Source organism: Danio rerio, chromosome 25, assembly GCF_052040795.2.
Source record: "Danio rerio strain M-AB ecotype USA chromosome 25, GRCz13ab, whole genome shotgun sequence".
Classification (NCBI taxonomy): Eukaryota; Metazoa; Chordata; class Actinopteri; order Cypriniformes; family Danionidae; genus Danio; species Danio rerio.
In genome coordinates, this window is record NC_141045.1 from 16,736,302 (window position 1) to 16,754,834 (window position 18,533).

General features: G+C 36.2%; 3 protein-coding genes across 11 annotated transcripts in view; all 3 read right to left on the reverse strand.

Annotated features, from left to right (window-relative positions):
• The window catches only part of LOC147830838 (uncharacterized), a 688,366-nt gene that overhangs the window by 380,911 nt on the left and 288,922 nt on the right, over nucleotides 1-18,533 (reverse strand). The gene's annotated exons all lie outside the window — the stretch shown is intronic.
• LOC137489338 (uncharacterized) lies at nucleotides 1,001-6,990 on the reverse strand. Of its 5 annotated transcripts, XR_015525511.1 has the most exons (10): nucleotides 6,505-6,800; nucleotides 4,800-5,537; nucleotides 3,927-4,127; nucleotides 3,642-3,739; nucleotides 3,494-3,544; nucleotides 2,806-3,187; nucleotides 2,546-2,722; nucleotides 2,204-2,333; nucleotides 1,678-2,112; nucleotides 1,004-1,576 (listed from the first exon to the last, which is right to left on the reverse strand). XR_015525511.1 is itself a non-coding variant. In NM_001440744.1 (9 exons), exons 1-9 carry the CDS (start codon nucleotides 6,662-6,664, stop codon nucleotides 2,103-2,105), a joined length of 1,947 nt encoding a protein of 648 aa, NP_001427673.1. In that variant the 5' UTR covers nucleotides 6,665-6,800; the 3' UTR covers nucleotides 1,001-2,102. The 5 variants fall into 5 exon arrangements, 3 of the variants coding, with proteins under 3 accessions (NP_001427673.1, XP_087166413.1, XP_087166412.1); NM_001440744.1 differs by having other exon boundaries at nucleotides 1,001-2,112; XR_015525512.1 differs by lacking the exons at nucleotides 2,204-2,333; nucleotides 2,546-2,722; nucleotides 2,806-3,187; nucleotides 3,494-3,544; nucleotides 3,642-3,739 and having other exon boundaries at nucleotides 1,678-1,851; nucleotides 4,041-4,127.
• LOC103909832 (uncharacterized) lies at nucleotides 9,092-15,922 on the reverse strand. 5 transcript variants are annotated; one of them, XM_087312017.1, is made up of 10 exons: nucleotides 14,754-15,922; nucleotides 13,060-13,776; nucleotides 12,187-12,387; nucleotides 11,902-11,999; nucleotides 11,754-11,804; nucleotides 11,066-11,447; nucleotides 10,806-10,982; nucleotides 10,464-10,593; nucleotides 10,042-10,372; nucleotides 9,092-9,782 (listed from the first exon to the last, which is right to left on the reverse strand). In XM_087312017.1, the coding sequence occupies exons 1-9, from the start codon at nucleotides 14,911-14,913 to the stop codon at nucleotides 10,363-10,365; spliced, it is 1,926 nt and encodes a 641-aa protein (XP_087168143.1). In that variant the 5' UTR covers nucleotides 14,914-15,922; the 3' UTR covers nucleotides 9,092-9,782; nucleotides 10,042-10,362. The 5 variants fall into 5 exon arrangements, with proteins under 5 accessions (XP_087168143.1, XP_087168142.1, XP_087168144.1 ...); XM_087312016.1 differs by having other exon boundaries at nucleotides 9,092-9,836; nucleotides 9,938-10,372; XM_087312018.1 differs by lacking the exons at nucleotides 10,464-10,593; nucleotides 10,806-10,982; nucleotides 11,066-11,447; nucleotides 11,754-11,804; nucleotides 11,902-11,999 and having other exon boundaries at nucleotides 10,042-10,111; nucleotides 12,301-12,387.

Here is an 18,533-nt window from a genome sequence, read left to right on the forward strand (position 1 = left end):
TAGAACAGCATATTCATTCATTCATTCATTCATTTTCTTTTCAGCTTAGTCCCTTTATTAATCAGGGGAATGAACCGCTAATTTATCCAGCATATGTTTTACGCAGCAGATGCCCTTCCAGCCGCAACCCAACACTGGGAAACCCCCACACACTCTTGCATTCACACAAATACACTATGGCCAATTTAGTTTATTCAATTCACCTATAGCACATGTGTTTGGACTGTGGGGGGAACCACATTGAGGTCATTATGAGACTGTCCTTACAGGCCTGAACCCAGAGCTGCTTGTGTTCCCAATGTCTGACCTATGAAAACAATGTTTGACCTATGCCGTGTATCTGCTTGGCATCTAAAAAGTAGACCTTAGGTATACAGAAACTTTTCTCTGAGGCGTATACATGAAAGCTGTCAAACACAGTCCAGTTACTTGAGTCTAAACTGTTGCTTTAAACTGAGATTGTCAAAATTTGAACAATTTAGAGTCTCAAAAGTTAGTCTGCAGTCTTGACTATACCAGGGGGGAAATATTTGTTGTATAAATATATGATATTGTAATATAAAACAACATATTGTGTAACAGTAAAACCTTTTCTGTGGTTCCATTTGGCTAAACAGGTTCCACAAATGTGTGTTAAATCATAGTAAACAGTATACTGTATGGCACTACTGATTTGGTAAAGAGATTTCTTCACCCAATAATGAATATTCTGTCATCTTTTACTCTGCCCTTACGATAAGTTTCTTCTGATTTACACAAAAGAGGGTTTTTGAAAAATGCTGGAAACCTGTAACTATTGACTTTTATTGTATTTGTTTTCCTACTATGGACGTCAGTGGTTACAGATTTTCAGATTTCTTTAAAGTATCTTCTTTAGTGTTCAACAGAAGAAAAAAACTCAAAGGTTTGGAAGCGCTTGAGTAAATAGTTTAGGGAGAACTCTCGCTTTAATTGAGTAAGGAGTCATTTAGAAAAGTCACAGAAATGATGATCAGAGCTTCAGTTTGATTCACAGGACTTTATTAGAATTATTAACAATAAATAAAAGAAATTCATTACAAAACAATTATGAACACTTAATTATAAAACAATCTCTCTCTCTTATGACAGAACACCAGATTCATTTATGTTTAAATTGTCAGTCCAGTTTTCAGAGTTGAAGTTCAGTTCAGTTCAGTTCAGTGTGGTTTAATTGTCACTGCTGAAAGTCCAAACACTGAAGAGGAAATCCATCGATGCGCAGCTCCACAAGTCCCAAACCAAGCAAGCCAGCGGCGACAGTGGCGAGGAACAAAACTTCACCAATTGACAAAAGTGAAGGAAAAAACCTCGAGAGAAACCAGGCTCAGTTGGGCACGACCATTTCTCCTCTGGCCAAACGTCTTGTGCAGAGCTGCAGTCTAGGCACCATTAATTACCATTATTGTCATTAATTACTCGCCTCATGTCATTAGTTCAAATTCATGTTTACTTCATATTGAGAACACAAATGAGAACATTTTAGATGAAATCTGAGAGCTCTCTGACCCTCAAACCACACGTTCATAAGAGCACAGTGCACTGTATGTGTGTCGCACTGCTGACGTTTAACCCAGAGGCCTGCGCGACTTCCTCTCTTTTAAACAAAGCGTGGGCACATCCGAGGTAAACGTCAGCAGTGCGACACACATACAGCGCAGGACAGGGCTCTCATGGTTTGATGAAGTTTTCTGTGATTTCAACATTTCTTCATCTTTGTGGTTTATGGAGGATCAGAGAGTTTTCATCTCAAATATTTTCACTTGTTTTCTGAAATAGTAAAACAGAAATAATGACTACAGAAGTTCTGTACTGCACTGTATGTGTGTCGCACTGCTGATGTTTAACCCAGAGGCCTGCGCGACTTCCTCTTATTTAAACAAAGCGTGGGCACATCTGAGGTAAACGTCAGCAGTGCGACACACATACAGTGCAGGACAGAGCTCTCATTAACACACGTCATGAATTGACTCTGAAGAGAAGTAAGGTCTTAGGGATTTGGAATGACATGAGGGAGTAATTAATAACTTTAACAGTCTTGTGAAATGTCTGGAAATGGTGCTCTCCTCCTCCTCTTTGCTTCTTTAGTTTTCTCTAAAATGGAGAAAAACAATCAGAAACAACACAAAGTTATTTAAGCAGTAATATGAAGGGCTGTCAAATAAAACTCGCTGTGTTCCTCTACCTCCTCTTGTATAACTGCTTCACTGGATTTGGGGTCGTTGGATTGAACCAGCAGTGCTCTTCTACCTGGTGTAACTGTAGCCGTTTAGCTGGATTACGGATCAAACACTGGGAAATCAGGTCCACGCATGCTGAAAAGTGTCACAGAGAGTGTGAAATATGTCTGCATACTCAAGATTCATGAACGTCTTTAAATCTTACAACATCAAATGTTACAAAACATCCACAATTAAGTGACTAATATCTACAGGTCCTGTAAGCATTATATTTAATCCAGTTTACTTATGACTGACATGTTTTATTCTGTCACTGAGGCTGAGATTGTTCAGAGGTGTCTGCTTACCTGTAGATAATCTGGTGTTTATATGAATGGAGCCAAACACTATTGAATGTGTGTTATTAAAGGCCAGTCGTCCATGCATTATTTCATACAGCATGATGCCTATTGTCCAGACGTATGCCGGGTTAGCATGGAATACACGACACATCAAAGCCTCAGGTGGCATGCTTTGTCCAGCTCCTGTAAGAGAGACATTTCCAGAATTCAGTCATTTCATAAGACAATACTGTGACCAAAGAAACTAACACAAAATGCCAACTCACCTCGATAGTCACTTTTGTTGAAAGGCTCTTGGGTAATTGGCTGAGCACACCCGAAGTCTATCAGTTTGAGCTCTAGTCGGGGTAGAGTCACCAGGATGTTCGCCGTGTGTATATCACCATGGAAAACTCCACGCTCAGTGCAGAACATTACAGCTCGGATCAACTGACGTATTAAACGGCGTGCTTGATTTTCTTCAACTTCCCCTGTATCTTTGATGTACTCATGCAAGGTCTGGCATGACTCTGCGTACTCCAGAACGAGAACAAAGTTGTTCCCAATCTCAATCCAGTCGTGTAATCTGATGATGTTTGGACATCGCGGTGCATTCATCAACCTAAGCATCATTGCCACTTCCGCAAGCACAGGTGTGGAATGACCATCCTAGAAAGAAAACAGATTTCTCCATTAATGTTAAATGAATTTTAATTAATTCCACAGTCAGACATTCATGTGTTCAAAACTTGCTGAACTCTGCTGAACACAAAAGAAGATATTTTGAAGAATGTTGAAAACCAGTAAGCATTGACTTCAAAAGTATTTTTTTTCTACAATAGAAGTCAGTGGCTATCTGTGTTCAACATATCTGCTTTTGAGTTCAGTTTAAAGTGGTCCAGACAGGTACGGGACAAGTGAAGGATGAGTAAATGCTCAGCACATTTTCATTGTTGTGTGAATTATTCAACTTACAACATCCAGATAACGGTCCTCTTGACTCATCACCAAAATCTTCAGGGCAACCTGCAGAAAAACAACAACAACAAATTAAATTAAAGCCAACAAATTATATATATTTAATAATCAGGAAAATGTTGACTGAATTAAAAAAATTCTCTACCTTTACTCTGTTACTGCGTTTGTGAGATGCCACATACACCTCGCTAAAAAATCCTTCTCCAATTTGGTATTCGACTTCATACTGAGACATCTCAAATTCTGAAAAACAGAAAAAAGCAGAGAGAATTACTGGGATTGTCTGGTATGAATCGGATCAAATAAATGACTCCTGTCCTTTAAATCTGGATCTAATGCAATGATCTAAAAGAAGCAACTTCTATCAGAATTGCAGGAGTAAACTGATTACTAATTTATATTAATTATGAATTACAGAATGATGACTTACCACCCAGGCCTGGCAGACATACTGAGTCAAGATCTGGGTCTGACTCAAGCTCGGGCTCGGGCTCGGGCTCTGGCTCAGGCTGTGGCGTAAAATGCTGGACTTCATCTGTGTCGCAGCACAGGAAAGGACGCTTTGCAGCCTTCCATACTCTCTTAAAGAAAGCAGAGACTCTTTTCCATTTCCTTCCTTTCCTGGGTTTTTCTAAAATGAAGACAACAAACAGAAACATCTCCATGAACAGAGCTGCAGCTACAGTGCTCAGAATATTCATATATGCTGTACCCCCCATTTTAAAGATTAATACTTTTATCCATTTCTCAGTGAATATGGGTAATATATACATCAGTGCATTTGAACAAAACAAATTTATTAAACAGATTTATTTATTAAAATAATATTTTAGTCACAGAATTTTTTTAGAAATGGAAAGATAATACAATTAAATCTGTGCAAAACAAAAAAAAAACAAATTACAAACTAAAACATTTCAACAAAATTATCTATATTTTTGCTTCTCTTTGATTTTTGCTACTTTTGAAAATTAACTTTAATATTTTCCCCTAATATATAAATTTGGACTACTAATTTTTGAACCATTATTGTAAGTGATTTTGTTAGATAAGCTCCAGATTTGGCTTCAGTACTGACTAATCTAATGTACATGCACAAATATAATATTGTAAAGCATCCTATAGAAAATATGAATTTAAATTAGAGATTTGTGGGGGTGTACTCATATATGTTTAGCACAGTAATAATTAATACACACCAACAGTACAACAAATGACACTGTCTGATTTATAAACTAAAAACAACAAAGAGTAAAAATAACAGATGGCAGAAATAAAATGAACCAAATTCAGGATGACTCACCTTCAGTCCCATCAATTTTAGAGGGGTCTTGAACAGACAGAGGCGACTCAGGACAGTCCGAATCTGCATCCGTCATTTTCTTAGTATTGGAGGGGCCATGGACACTGATTGGCTGAGGATCTTCACAGACCTGGCCTGGTAGACACACCAGCTCAGTGTCAACATGACCTGTGAGGGCCGTTGAGGACTCAGGTTGGGCCGAATCTGCTGATTGCTTGATCCTGGAGGGGCCCGGAACACTCAACGGCTGAGGTTCTTCACAGACCTGGACTGGCGGACGCATCTGCTCAGGGTCAACATGATCTGCGATGGTCGTTGACTTGATCCTGGATGTTCCTGGAACAGCCAACGACTCAAGACTGTCGCAGTCCTGGACTGGCGGATGCATCTGCTCAGTGTCAACATGACCTGTGAGGGCCGTTGAGGACTCAGGACGGGCCCGATCTGCATTTGGCACTTCTGCTGTTTGCTTGATTCTGTAGGGGCCCGGAACACTCAACGGCTGAGGTTCTTCACAGACCTGGCCTGGCAGCAACACCGGCTCAGGGTCTGCATGTGCCGTGACGGTCCTGGAGGGACCTGGAACAGGCAGATGCTCGAAATCATTGACATCCGACTGTGGTTCAAAGGGAACCACTCTGCTCCGGTCACAGCTAAGGAAAGGGCGCTTTGCAGCCTTCCATGCTCTCTTAAAGAAAGCAGAGACTCTTTTCCCTTTCCTCCTTTTCTCTGGGTTTTCTAAAGTAAAGGAAATGAACAGGGAAGTATTAGAAAATTCTTTAACCACAGGTTTACCATAGACAAACTGCTGAAAATTAGACATATAAAAGACAATCACACAAAACAAACATCAAGAATAAATGTACAATTATAATAGAAAATGTTTAATTATGTGAAATAGCAAATCATGTCTATGATGTAAAATGACAAATACAACCTGATAAATAGTAAGACTCATTTTTGAGTCAATATTCTGAGTTATAGAATATTTTATTATAGTTTGAGCTATTTAACAATATATTAGCACATTTGTTAATTTACCCGTCTCTATGTTGCTACCATGCTAATTTGAATATTGGGTCTGAAATAGCATGTTAGTAAGACTTCAAATCCGCATAAGCACTATTTAATTGACTGTAAACAATGTTGTACTATGATAGTCATTGGGTGTTATGATGATTTCCCCATTTACGATTTGAAACAATATTTCTGTTATATTTTAAGCAGAAAGTCAGAATGTGTGAATATAAAACCAACTTTACCTCAATTGTATTAATTTATCCCTGCTTAAACAAATGAAAGACTTAAATATAACACTCTCACTCAGTTTGCTCATATATTTTTCCACATCATCAAAAACTAGGAAAATTACTGTGCAGGTCTACACATAGAGTTTAAATTAAAGTAATATTAGAATGTTTTTTTATCAGTAACATTAACAAGGCACAATTTCAGTTGAGTGGAAAGGAGAAACTTAAAGCCAGAATGTCAATACATAAAATGACAGACAGCAGGCCTCAATCACAAAGTCAGAAAATACACAATATCATAACTACACGAAACAATTACAATCACAAGAGGTTGAATATTTACGTCTTACGTCGGCAAGCAGGTTATATGGCGATATATTATTATTATTATTATTATTATAGTTTTTATTAAATAATAGGTGGGAATACACCGTTTTTGTAAACTCTCATCTCACCTGTTGGGCTTCTCTTCATGGTAGAAGTTGTAGGAGAAGCCATCGTGTCACTCTGATGATTATTGCTGTCAAATACAGGCGTGATCAAATTTTCTCGAGTAAAAAACACAGTTGACATAATATTTGCTGTTTGAGATGCAAAACAAGTCGCTAAAGTCATTAAATCACTGTTCACTGTACTCGATCGTTTGTCACTCTGAGGAATTCTGTCGGCTGTGACGTAATGGAATTCTTCTCGTTCTATTTATTCGTCATCAGTAAGGTGAGGTGCGCGGGGTGATACAAGTTGGCGCTCTGGTCGGCCAAGTTTGTTGCGCTCTACCACTCAGTTGCTGTTTTTGTCAGATAATAAATTCATAGCAGATAAAGTGACATATACCGTGATTAAAGCTTTAGCAATTATTATTAACCTGCTATCAGAAATATCAGTATAAACTGCAGCTGCGTGAGGAGCACCAGAGGTTACATTCATTATCTTTTACCAATAAAGCATACAAACATGTATTAAATGTATTTATCAAGGTATTTACAAACGTGTATTAAAGTTTATATCACAGTCAATAATAAGTGGACATTAGTGTTTCAAATATAAAAGATTGAATTAGAAATATGAAGGGTTGTGCTAAAATAGTCCATAAATTATCAGTCCACAAGAGAAAGAAAAATGTTTTATGATTTATTGGACAAATAACAAACTGGCAGGCACAATAACCTCACTAGTCAGACATTGGCCATCTGTATAATAAAACAATAACAACAGTAATAATTATAATAATGTCCTTAATTCCCTTTTTATGCCTCTCTTGTAAATTAGTAAAATTCACTGATAATGACAATCATCTTTGAGCTAAAATGTTATCGCTAAAATATTATCATTATCAGTGGATTTTACTTATTATATAAAACTATTTAAAACGTATTGATTTATGGAGGCTTTTGGTGCTGGACACGTTTTTATTTCTCGTTTTATGTTAAACTAGTAAAACAAATACAGGATGCTTTGTGCTTCACTCAGAACAAGGCACGCTTTGAGATTACAGCCATTATGGTCAATTACTTTTTATAGCATACTAACCCCAAAAATCTTCTCTTTTCACAGGACTAGTAGCATGCTGCATCTCTGTAATGTAAAGCTGCCATTTGATATTAATTAAACATTTTAATTTTATCATAGACCACCTTCTTAATCAATTCTCTATTCAGATATCAAGCTCAGGAAAATACCTGAGAAAGCTCCAATCTGAAGCCCCATTTTAATGATGTCATCATGTAGACTTCTTACAAAGTATTTTACAGTATTTTAAAATACAGAAATACAAGACACTAAAGTATTTTGATACAAAATATTAACCCATTTTCATAAACCTCATATAATACAATTTACAAAGTGCTGTACTGTATTTAAATACATGTATCATAAATACTGCCCATCCCTGTAGTACATTATGTAGTGTAATTCATTAATGAAGAGCTGTTTATATATATTTAATATTATATAATGCTCATTCCTAAATATTTTACTAACACCTCATTTTATTGCATTTTTTTAGTTTTTGCTGTTAAATAGGGTAATTTCTTTCTGTTTAGAACAGCATATTCATTCATTCATTCATTCATTTTCTTTTCAGCTTAGTCCATTTATTAATCAGGGGAATGAACCGCTAATTTATCCAGCATATGTTTTACGCAGCAGATGCCCTTCCAGCCGCAACCCAACACTGGGAAACCCCCACACACTCTTGCATTCACACAAATACACTATGGCCAATTTAGTTTATTCAATTCACCTATAGCGCATGTGTTTGGACTGTGGGGGGAACCACATTGAGGTCATTATGAGACTGTTCTTACAGGCCTGAACCCAGAGCTGCTTGTGTTCCCAATGTCTGACCTATGAAAACAATCTTTGACCTATGCCGTGTATCTGCTTGGCATCTAAAAAGTAGACCTTAGGTATACAGAAACTTTTCTCTGAGGCGTATACATGAAAGCTGTCAAACCCAGTCCAGTTACTCGAGTCTAAACTGTTGCTTTAAACTGAGATTGTCAAAATTTGAACAATTTAGAGTCTCAAAAGTTAGTCTGCAGTCTTGACTATACCAGGGGGGAAATATTTGTTGTATCAGTATATGATATTGTAATATAAAACAACATATTGTGTAACAGTAAAACCTTCTCTGTGGTTCCATTTGGCTAAACAGGTTCCACAAATGTGTGTTAAATCATAGTAAACAGTATACTGTATGGCACTACTGATTTGGTAAAGAGATTTCTTCACCCAATAATGAATCTTCTGTCATCTTTTACTCTGCCCTTACGATGAGTTTCTTCTGATTTACACAAAAGAGGGTTTTTGAAAAATGCTGGAAACCTGTAACTATTGACTTCCATTGTATTTGTTTTCCTACTATAGACGCCAGTGGTTACAGATTTTCAGATTTCTTTAAAGTATCTTCTTTAGTGTTCAACAGAAGAAAGAAACTCAAAGGTTTGGAAGCGCTTGAGTAAATAGTTTAGGGAGAACTCTCGCTTTAATTGAGTAAGGAGTCATTTAGAAAAGTCACAGAAATGATGATCAGAGCTTCAGTTTGATTCACAGGACTTTATTAGAATTATTAACAATAAATAAAAGCAATTTATTACAAAACAATTATGAACACTTAATTATAAAACAATCTCTCTCTCTTATGACAGAACACCAGATTCATTTTTGAGGTAGAAAATAGTTGAGCAGATCTTTGATGACACTTTAGAGGAGAAAACTGTGACAGCACTGGACTTCCTAATGGAGTTTTAGCATTAATTCAGTTCAATTCATCTTCATTTCTATAGCGCTTTTACAATGTGGACTGTCAAAGCAGCTTAACATAGAAGTAAATTGAAACTGTGTCAGTCCAGATTTCACAGTTGAAGTTCAGTTCAGTTCAGTTCAGTTCAGTGTGGTTTAATTGTCACTGCTGAAAGTCCAAACACTGAAGAGGAAATCCATCGATGTGCAGCTCCACAAGTCCCAAACCAAGCAAGCCAGCGGCGACAGTGGCGAGGAACAAAACTTCACCAATTGACTAAAGTGAAGGAAAAAACCTCGAGAGAAACCAGGCTCAGTTGGGCACGACCATTTCTCCTCTGGCCAAACGTCTTGTGCAGAGCTGCAGTCTAGGCACCATTAATTACCATTATTGTCATTAATTACTCGCCTCATGTCATTAGTTCAAATTCATGTTTACTTCATATTGAGAACACAAATGAGAACATTTTAGATGAAATCTGAGAGCTCTCTGACCCTCAAACCACACGTTCATAAGAGCACAGTGCACTGTATGTGTGTCGCACTGCTGACGTTTAACCCAGAGGCCTGCGCGACTTCCTCTCTTTTAAACAAAGCGTGGGCACATCCGAGGTAAACGTCAGCAGTGCGACACACATACAGCGCAGGACAGGGCTCTCATGGTTTGATGAAGTTTTCTGTGATTTCAACATTTCTTCATCTTTGTGGTTTATGGAGGATCAGAGAGTTTTCATCTCAAATATTTTCACTTGTTTTCTGAAATAGTAAAACAGAAATAATGACTACAGAAGTTCTGTACTGCACTGTATGTGTGTCGCACTGCTGATGTTTAACCCAGAGGCCTGCGCGACTTCCTCTTATTTAAACAAAGCGTGGGCACATCTGAGGTAAACGTCAGCAGTGCGACACACATACAGTGCAGGACAGAGCTCTCATTAACACACGTCATGAATTGACTCTGAAGAGAAGTAAGGTCTTAGGGATTTGGAATGACATGAGGGAGTAATTAATAACTTTAACAGTCTTGTGAAATGTCTGGAAATGGTGCTCTCCTCCTCCTCTTTGCTTCTTTAGTTTTCTCTAAAATGGAGAAAAACAATCAGAAACAACACAAAGTTATTTAAGCAGTAATATGAAGGGCTGTCAAATAAAACTCGCTGTGTTCCTCTACCTCCTCTTGTATAACTGCTTCACAGGATTTGGGGTCGTTGGATTGAACCAGCAGTGCTCTTCTACCTGGTGTAACTGTAGCCGTTTAGCTGGATTACGGATCAAACACTGGGAAATCAGGTCCACGCATGCTGAAAAGTGTCACAGAGAGTGTGAAATATGTCTGCATACTCAAGATTCATGAACGTCTTTAAATCTTACAACATCAAATGTTACAAAACATCCACAATTAAGTGACTAATATCTACAGGTCCTGTAAGCATTATATTTAATCCAGTTTACTTATGACTGACATGTTTTATTCTGTCACTGAGGCTGAGATTGTTCAGAGGTGTCTGCTTACCTGTAGATAATCTGGTGTTTATATGAATGGAGCCAAACACTATTGAATGTGTGTTATTAAAGGCCAGTCGTCCATGCATTATTTCATACAGCATGATGCCTATTGTCCAGACGTATGCCGGGTTAGCATGGAATACACGACACATCAAAGCCTCAGGTGGCATGCTTTGTCCAGCTCCTGTAAGAGAGACATTTCCAGAATTCAGTCATTTCATAAGACAATACTGTGACCAAAGAAACTAACACAAAATGCCAACTCACCTCGATAGTCACTTTTGTTGAAAGGCTCTTGGGTAATTGGCTGAGCACACCCGAAGTCTATCAGTTTGAGCTCTAGTCGGGGTAGAGTCACCAGGATGTTCGCCGTGTGTATATCACCATGGAAAACTCCACGCTCAGTGCAGAACATTACAGCTCGGATCAACTGACGTATTAACCGGCGTGCTTGATTTTCTTCAACTTCCCCTGTATCTTTGATGTACTCATGCAAGGTCTGGCATGACTCTGCATACTCCAGAATGAGAACAAAGTTGTTCCCAATCTCAATCCAGTCGTGTAATCTGATGATGTTTGGACATCGCGGTGCATTCATCAACCTAAGCATCATTGCCACTTCCGCAAGCACAGGTGTGGAATGACCATCCTAGAAAGAAAACAGATTTCTCCATTAGTGTTAAATGAATTTTAATTAATTCCACAGTCAGACATTCATGTGTTCAAAACTTGCTGAACTCTGCTGAACACAAAAGAAGATATTTTGAAGAATGTTGAAAACCAGTAAGCATTGACTTCAAAAGTATTTTTTTTCTACAATAGAAGTCAGTGGCTACCTGTGTTCAACATATCTGCTTTTGAGTTCAGTTTAAAGTGGTCCAGACTGGTACGGGACAAGTGAAGGATGAGTAAATGCTCAGCACATTTTCATTGTTGTGTGAATTATTCAACTTACAACATCCAGATAACGGTCCTCTTGACTCATCACCAAAACCTTCAGGGCAACCTGCAGAAAAACAACAACAACAAATTAAATTAAAGCCAACAAATTATATATATTTAATAATCAGGAAAATGTTGACTAAATTAAAAAAATTCTCTACCTTTACTCTGTTACTGCGTTTGTGAGATGCCACATACACCTCGCCAAAAAATCCTTCTCCAATTTGGTATTCGACTTCATACTGAGACATCTCAAATTCTGAAAAACAGAAAAAAGCAGAGAGAATTACTGGGATTGTCTGGTATGAATCGGATCAAATAAATGACTCCTGTCCTTTAAATCTGGATCTAATGCAATGATCTAAAAGCAGCAACTTCTATCAGAATTGCAGGAGTAAACTGATTACTAATTTATATTAATTATGAATTACAGAATGATGACTTACCACCCAGGCCTGGCAGACATACTGAGTCAAGATCTGGGTCTGACTCAAGCTCGGGCTCGGGCTCGGGCTCTGGCTCAGGCTGTGGCGTAAAATGCTGGACTTCATCTGTGTCGCAGCACAGGAAAGGACGCTTTGCAGCCTTCCATACTCTCTTAAAGAAAGCAGAGACTCTTTTCCATTTCCTTCCTTTCCTGGGTTTTTCTAAAATGAAGACAACAAACAGAAACATCTCCATGAACAGAGCTGCAGCTACAGTGCTCAGAATATTCATATATGCTGTACCCCCCATTTTAAAGATTAATACTTTTATCCATTTCTCAGTGAATATGGGTAATATATACATCAGTGCATTTGAACAAAACAAATTTATTAAACAGATTTATTTATTAAAATAATATTTTAGTCACAGAACTTTTTTAGAAATGGAAAGATAATACAATTAAATCTGTGCAAAACAAAAAAAAAACAAATTACAAACTAAAACATTTCAACAAAATTATCTATATTTTTGCTTCTCTTTGATTTTTGCTACTTTTGAAAATTAACTTTAATATTTTCCCCTAATATATAAATTTGGACTACTAATTTTTGAACCATTATTGTAAGTGATTTTGTTAGATAAGCTCCAGATTTGGCTTCAGTACTGACTAATCTAATGTACATGCACAAATATAATATTGTAAAGCATCCTATAGAAAATATGAATTTAAATGAGAGATTTGTGGGGGTGTACTCATATATGTTTAGCACAGTAATAATTAATACACACCAACAGTACAACAAATGACACTGTCCGATTTATAAACTAAAAACAACAAAGAGTAAAAATAACAGATGGCAGAAATAAAATGAACCAAATTCAGGATGACTCACCTTCAGTCCCATCAATTTTAGAGGGGTCTTGAACAGACAGAGGCAACTCAGGACAGTCCGAATCTGCATCCGTCATTTTCTTAGTATTGGAGGGGCCATGGACACTGATGGTGCCTGGCAGACACACCAGCTCAGTGTCAACATGACCTGTGAGGGCCGTTGAGGACTCAGGTTGGGCCGAATCTGCTGATTGCTTGATCCTGGAGGGGCCCGGAACACTCAACGGCTGAGGTTCTTCACAGACCTGGACTGGCGGACGCATCTGCTCAGGGTCAACATGATCTGCGATGGTCGTTGACTTGATCCTGGATGTTCCTGGAACAGCCAACGACTCAAGACTGTCGCAGTCCTGGACTGGCGGATGCATCTGCTCAGTGTCAACATGACCTGTGAGGGCCGTTGAGGACTCAGGACGGGCCCGATCTGCATTTGGCACTTCTGCTGTTTGCTTGATTCTGTAGGGGCCCGGAACACTCAACGGCTGAGGTTCTTCACAGACCTGGCCTGGCAGCCACACCGGCTCAGGGTCTGCATGTGCCGTGACGGTCCTGGAGGGACCTGGAACAGGCAGATGCTCGAAATCATTGACATCCGACTGTGGTTCAAAGGGAACCACTCTGCTCCGGTCACAGCTAAGGAAAGGGCGCTTTGCAGCCTTCCATACTCTCTTAAAGAAAGCAGAGACTCTTTTCCCTTTCCTCCCTTTCTCTGGGTTTTCTAAAGTAAAGGAAATGAACAGGGAAGTATTAGAAAACTCTTTAACCACAGGTTTACCATAGACAAACTGCTGAAAATTAGACATATAAAAGACAATCACACAAAACAAACATCAAGAATAAATGTACAATTATAATAGAAAATGTTTAATTATGTGAAATAGCAAATCATGTCTATGATGTAAAATGACAAATACAACCTGATAAATAGTGAGTTAGTCAGTAAGACTCATTTTTGAGTCAATATTCTGAGTTATAGAATATTTTATTATAGTTATAGTTTGAGCTATTTAACAATATATTAGCACATTTGTTCATTTACCGGTCTCTATGTTGCTACCATGCCAATTTGAATATTGGGTCTGAAATAGCATGTTAGTAAGACTTCAAATCCGCATAAGCACTATTTAATTGACTGTAAACAATGTTGTACTATGATAGTCATTGGGTGTTATGATGATTTCCCCATTTACGATTTGAAACAATATTTCTGTTATATTTTAAGCAGAAAGTCAGAATGTGTGAATATAAAACCAACTTTACCTCAATTGAATTAATTTATCCCTGCTTAAACAAATGAAAGACTTAAATATAACATTCTCACTCAGTTTGCTCAAATATTCTTCCACATCATCAAAAACTAGGAAAATTACTGTGCAGGTCTACACATAGAGTTTAAATTAAAGTAATATTAGAATGTTTTTTTATCAGTAACATTAACAAGGCACAATTTCAGTTGAGTGGAAAGGAGAAACTTAAAGCCAGAATGTCAATACATAAAATGACAGACAGCAGGCCTCAATCACAAAGTCAGAAAATACACAATATCATAACTACACGAAACAATTACAATCACAAGAGGTTGAATATTTACGTCTTACGTCGGCAAGTCAGGTTATATGGCGATATATTATTATTATTATAGTTTTTATTAAATAATAGGTGGGAATACACCGTTTTTGTAAACTCTCATCTCACCTGTTGGGCTTCTCATCATGGTAGAAGTTGTAGGAGAAGCCATCGTGTCACTCTGATGATTATTGTTGTCAAATACAGGCTTGATCAAATTTTCTCGAGTAAAAAACACAGTTGACATAATATTTGCTGTTTGAGATGCAAAACAAGTCGCTAAAGTCATTAAATCACTGTTCACTGTACTCGATCGTTTGTCACTCTGAGGAATTCTGTCGGCTGTGACGTCATGGAATTCTTCTCGTTCTATTTATTCGTCATCAGTAAGGTGAGGTGCGCGGGGTGATACAAGTTGGCGCTCTGGTCGGCCAAGTTTGTTGCGCCCTACCACTCAGTTGCTGTTTTTGTCAGATACTAAATTCATAGCAGATAAAGTGACATATACCGTGATGAAAGCTTTAGCAATTATTATTAAACTGCTATCAGAAATATCAGTATAAACTGCAGCTGCGTGAGCAGCACCAGAGGTTACATTCATTATATTTTACCAATAAAGCATACAAACATGTAAATGTATTTATCAAGGTATTTACAAACATGTATTAAAGTTTATATCACAGTCAATAAGTGGACATGTTTTTTTTAAATATAAAAGATTGAATTAGAAATATGAAGGGTTGGGCTAAAATAGTCCATAAATTATCAGTCCACAAGAGAAAGAAAAATGTTTTATGATTTATTGGACAAATAACAAACTGGCAGGCACAAGTAACCTCACTAGTCAGACATTGGCCATCTGTATAATAAAACAATAACAACAGTAATAATTATAATAATGTCCTTAATTCCCTTTTTATGGCTCTCTTGTAAATTAGTAAAATTCACTGATTATGACAATCATCTTTGAGCTAAAATGTTATCGCTAAAATATTATCATTATCAGTGGATTTTACTTATTATATAAAACTATTTAAAACGTATTGATTTATGGAGGCTTTTGGTGCTGGACACGTTTTTATTTCTCGATTTGTGTTAAACAATTAAAACAAATACAGGATGCGTTGTGCTTCACTCAGAACAAGGCACGCTTTGAGATTACTGCCATTATGGTCAATTATTTTTTATAGCATACTAACCCCAAAAATCTTCTCTTTTCACAGGACTAGTAGCATGCTGCATCTCTGTAGTGTAAAGCTGCCATTTGATATTAATTGAACATTTTAATTTGATCATTTTAGTGTAATAAAAAATAAAACGAATAAAGTGAAAGAAAAATGAAATAAATACTTAACGAAATTAATTAAGACAAAATGTTTCATATTAGTCTAAAGATCGTGTAGTTGAACATGACTAGTTGACTTTTTTTGGCAGATGAAGGAAAGTCGGAACACAAGTTTTATGCTTATAGTAAATATGGATTTATTTATTTTGTATGTGTGTTTGGCTGTAAAAGCGCATCTGGTGTTTCTCTATGGCGCAGGTCAGATTTTCTCCAGGTCATCATTTATTACGTTTCAATTAATTTTGTGTAAAAAAAATACACTAATTAGACCTGTCCAGTGTCGTCTGGAGTGTGTCGGATTAATATTATATCAGAATAACATGAATGAAGTGAGCAGGTGTAAACAGCCTCAAAACATTGGACGGGATTTAGCGCATTCTGCGGTCGTAAAGCCTTTATCGGACAGGAATCCTCAGAAATTGTAATTGTACAAGTCAAAAAATAAATAGGGAAACCCAGGTGAAAAAATATATATAATTAAATGCAACTAAAATACACTTAAATACCCGCAAATACATTTTTAGTACATTGTTATTTTTTGTGTTGAATAAAAGTTTGATGGTTTTACACTATAAATATACTCATTAAAAGTATGTTTATACTTCAGTAGGACTTTAGTACACTTGACAAAAGTATACCAAATACCAGAAATACTTAAATAAATTTTTAGTGTACTACAATAAAGTACACTACAGAAAAAACATCCAAAAGATTTTCATTAGTGTGTTTTTCAAAAGTGTGCTTTAAATGCTTTAAACATTAGTTGATTTTAGTACACTGTTTACATACTAATCCTAAGTTTAAAATAAGTTAATATATAAAAAATCTATTAGTAATGTATTGTAGTAGAAGGTCATTTTCCCAAAAATTTTACTTAAGTACACTTAATGTAAATGCAATATTATCACTAACACTTAAATAGATTTTGAGTGTGGTAATTTTAAGTTTATATTAAATTGACTTTATTAAAAATCCATTAGTAATGTATTGTAGTAGAAGTACATTTTCCCAAAATGTCATTACATTTCATATATGTTCTGTAATGTTGCATCTTATTCATATTTTTGTGTTCTCAGTTTTTGATAAGTTTTTGTTTCCTTCCATAAGGTATTTTTGGACTTGTGGTTTATTGCACAAAAAGATTAAAGTGTTTTGATGAAGCACAGATGCTGTTTTCTTTGTACACACAGTATCCATTCAAAATATATTCTTTAAATAAATGTTTATTATGTTTATATTATTATTATGTCTATGTTTATTATGTTTAAATTATTATTATGTCATAAATATATTTAAATGTTTAAAAGTAGGGTTCAAGTGTATTTTTAGTTGTAACTAAATATGTATTTTTAAAATACATAGTATGTTAAAAGCACATTTTAGTTCAATTTCAGAGTGTCTCTAAATAGCACAGTTGAGTACACTTAGATGGTATTAAGCCTGTCTTAACATATACTTAATACTATCTTTTATTACATTAAGTACAAAATTAGTGTGCGAAAATAGTGCACTTTTAGTACATTACTGAAAAGTGTACTAAGTTTACTTAAAGTGCATTTTAGCACACTGCTTTCACATTTTGTATATTCTTTAAATATATTACTATTATGCTTTAAGCTATTCTGAAATATATTTATAAATGTTTAAAAGTAGGGTTCAAGTGTATTTCTAGTTGTAACTAAACATATTTTTTGAAATACAGATATAGTATGTTAAAAGCACATTTTAGTTCAATTTCAGGGTGTCTCAAAATAGCACAGTTGAGTACAAGATGGTATTAAGTTTATCTTAACATATACTTAATACTATCTTTTAGTACATTAAGTACAAAATTAGTGTGCGAAAATAGAGCACTTTTAGTACATTATTGAAAAGTGTACTAAGTATACTTAAATAAGTGTATTTTAGCACACTGCTTTCACATTTTGTATATTCTTTTAATATATTATTAATATGCTTTAAGCTATTCTTAAATGTATTTATACATGTTTAAAATTAGGGTTCAAGTGTATTTCTAGTTGTAACTAAATATATATTTTTAAAATACAGATATAGTATGTTAAAAGCACATTTTAGTTCAATTTCTGTGTGTCTCAAAATAGCACAGTTGAGTACACTTAGATGGTATTAAGTTTATCTTAACATATACTTAATACTATCTTTTTAGTACATTAAGTACAAAATTAGTGTGCGAAAATAGAGCACTTTTAGTACATTACTGAAAAGTGTACTAAGTATACTTAAATAAGTGTATTTTAGTGCACTTTTTTTTCACCTGGGAAGGGAGGTCGTGTACGAGACAAATCAATAATGCCCAAATGGACGTCCCGGCTAAAGGGCGAAACATACTCGCGCCTGGCGCCGCATCGCATCGCGCACCTTTGCTGACTGCGCAAAACGGACGAGGCTTTTATACTCGCCGCATTCACCGTTGGGATATTCTTTAAAACGACATGGGGCGGTCAAAAGAAACCCACCATAAAGTCAGACGGATAAACAGAGAAGTAGGAACTTTCCTGAAGTATGTCATATCATTAATATCGTTCAATACTTTTAAACTAATT

Bases quoted from the DNA above. Each gene is read 5' to 3' on its own strand.
- LOC103909832 (XM_087312017.1), bottom strand. From the start codon at position 14,913: ATGACTTTAGCGACTTGTTTTGCATCTCAAACAGCAAATATTATGTCA. The intron at 12,388-13,059 runs GTGAGTCATCCT...TCTTCATTTTAG, and splicing joins TAAAATTGATGGGACTGAAG to AAAAACCCAGGAAAGGAAGG. The intron at 10,594-10,805 runs GTAAGCAGACAC...GACACTTTTCAG, and splicing joins AAACACCAGATTATCTACAG to CATGCGTGGACCTGATTTCC.
- LOC137489338 (NM_001440744.1), bottom strand. From the start codon at position 6,664: ATGACTTTAGCGACTTGTTTTGCATCTCAAACAGCAAATATTATGTCA. The intron at 3,740-3,926 runs GTAAGTCATCAT...TCTGTTTTTCAG, and splicing joins ATGTCTGCCAGGCCTGGGTG to AATTTGAGATGTCTCAGTAT. The intron at 3,188-3,493 runs GTAAGTTGAATA...TTTTCTTTCTAG, and splicing joins AGGACCGTTATCTGGATGTT to GATGGTCATTCCACACCTGT.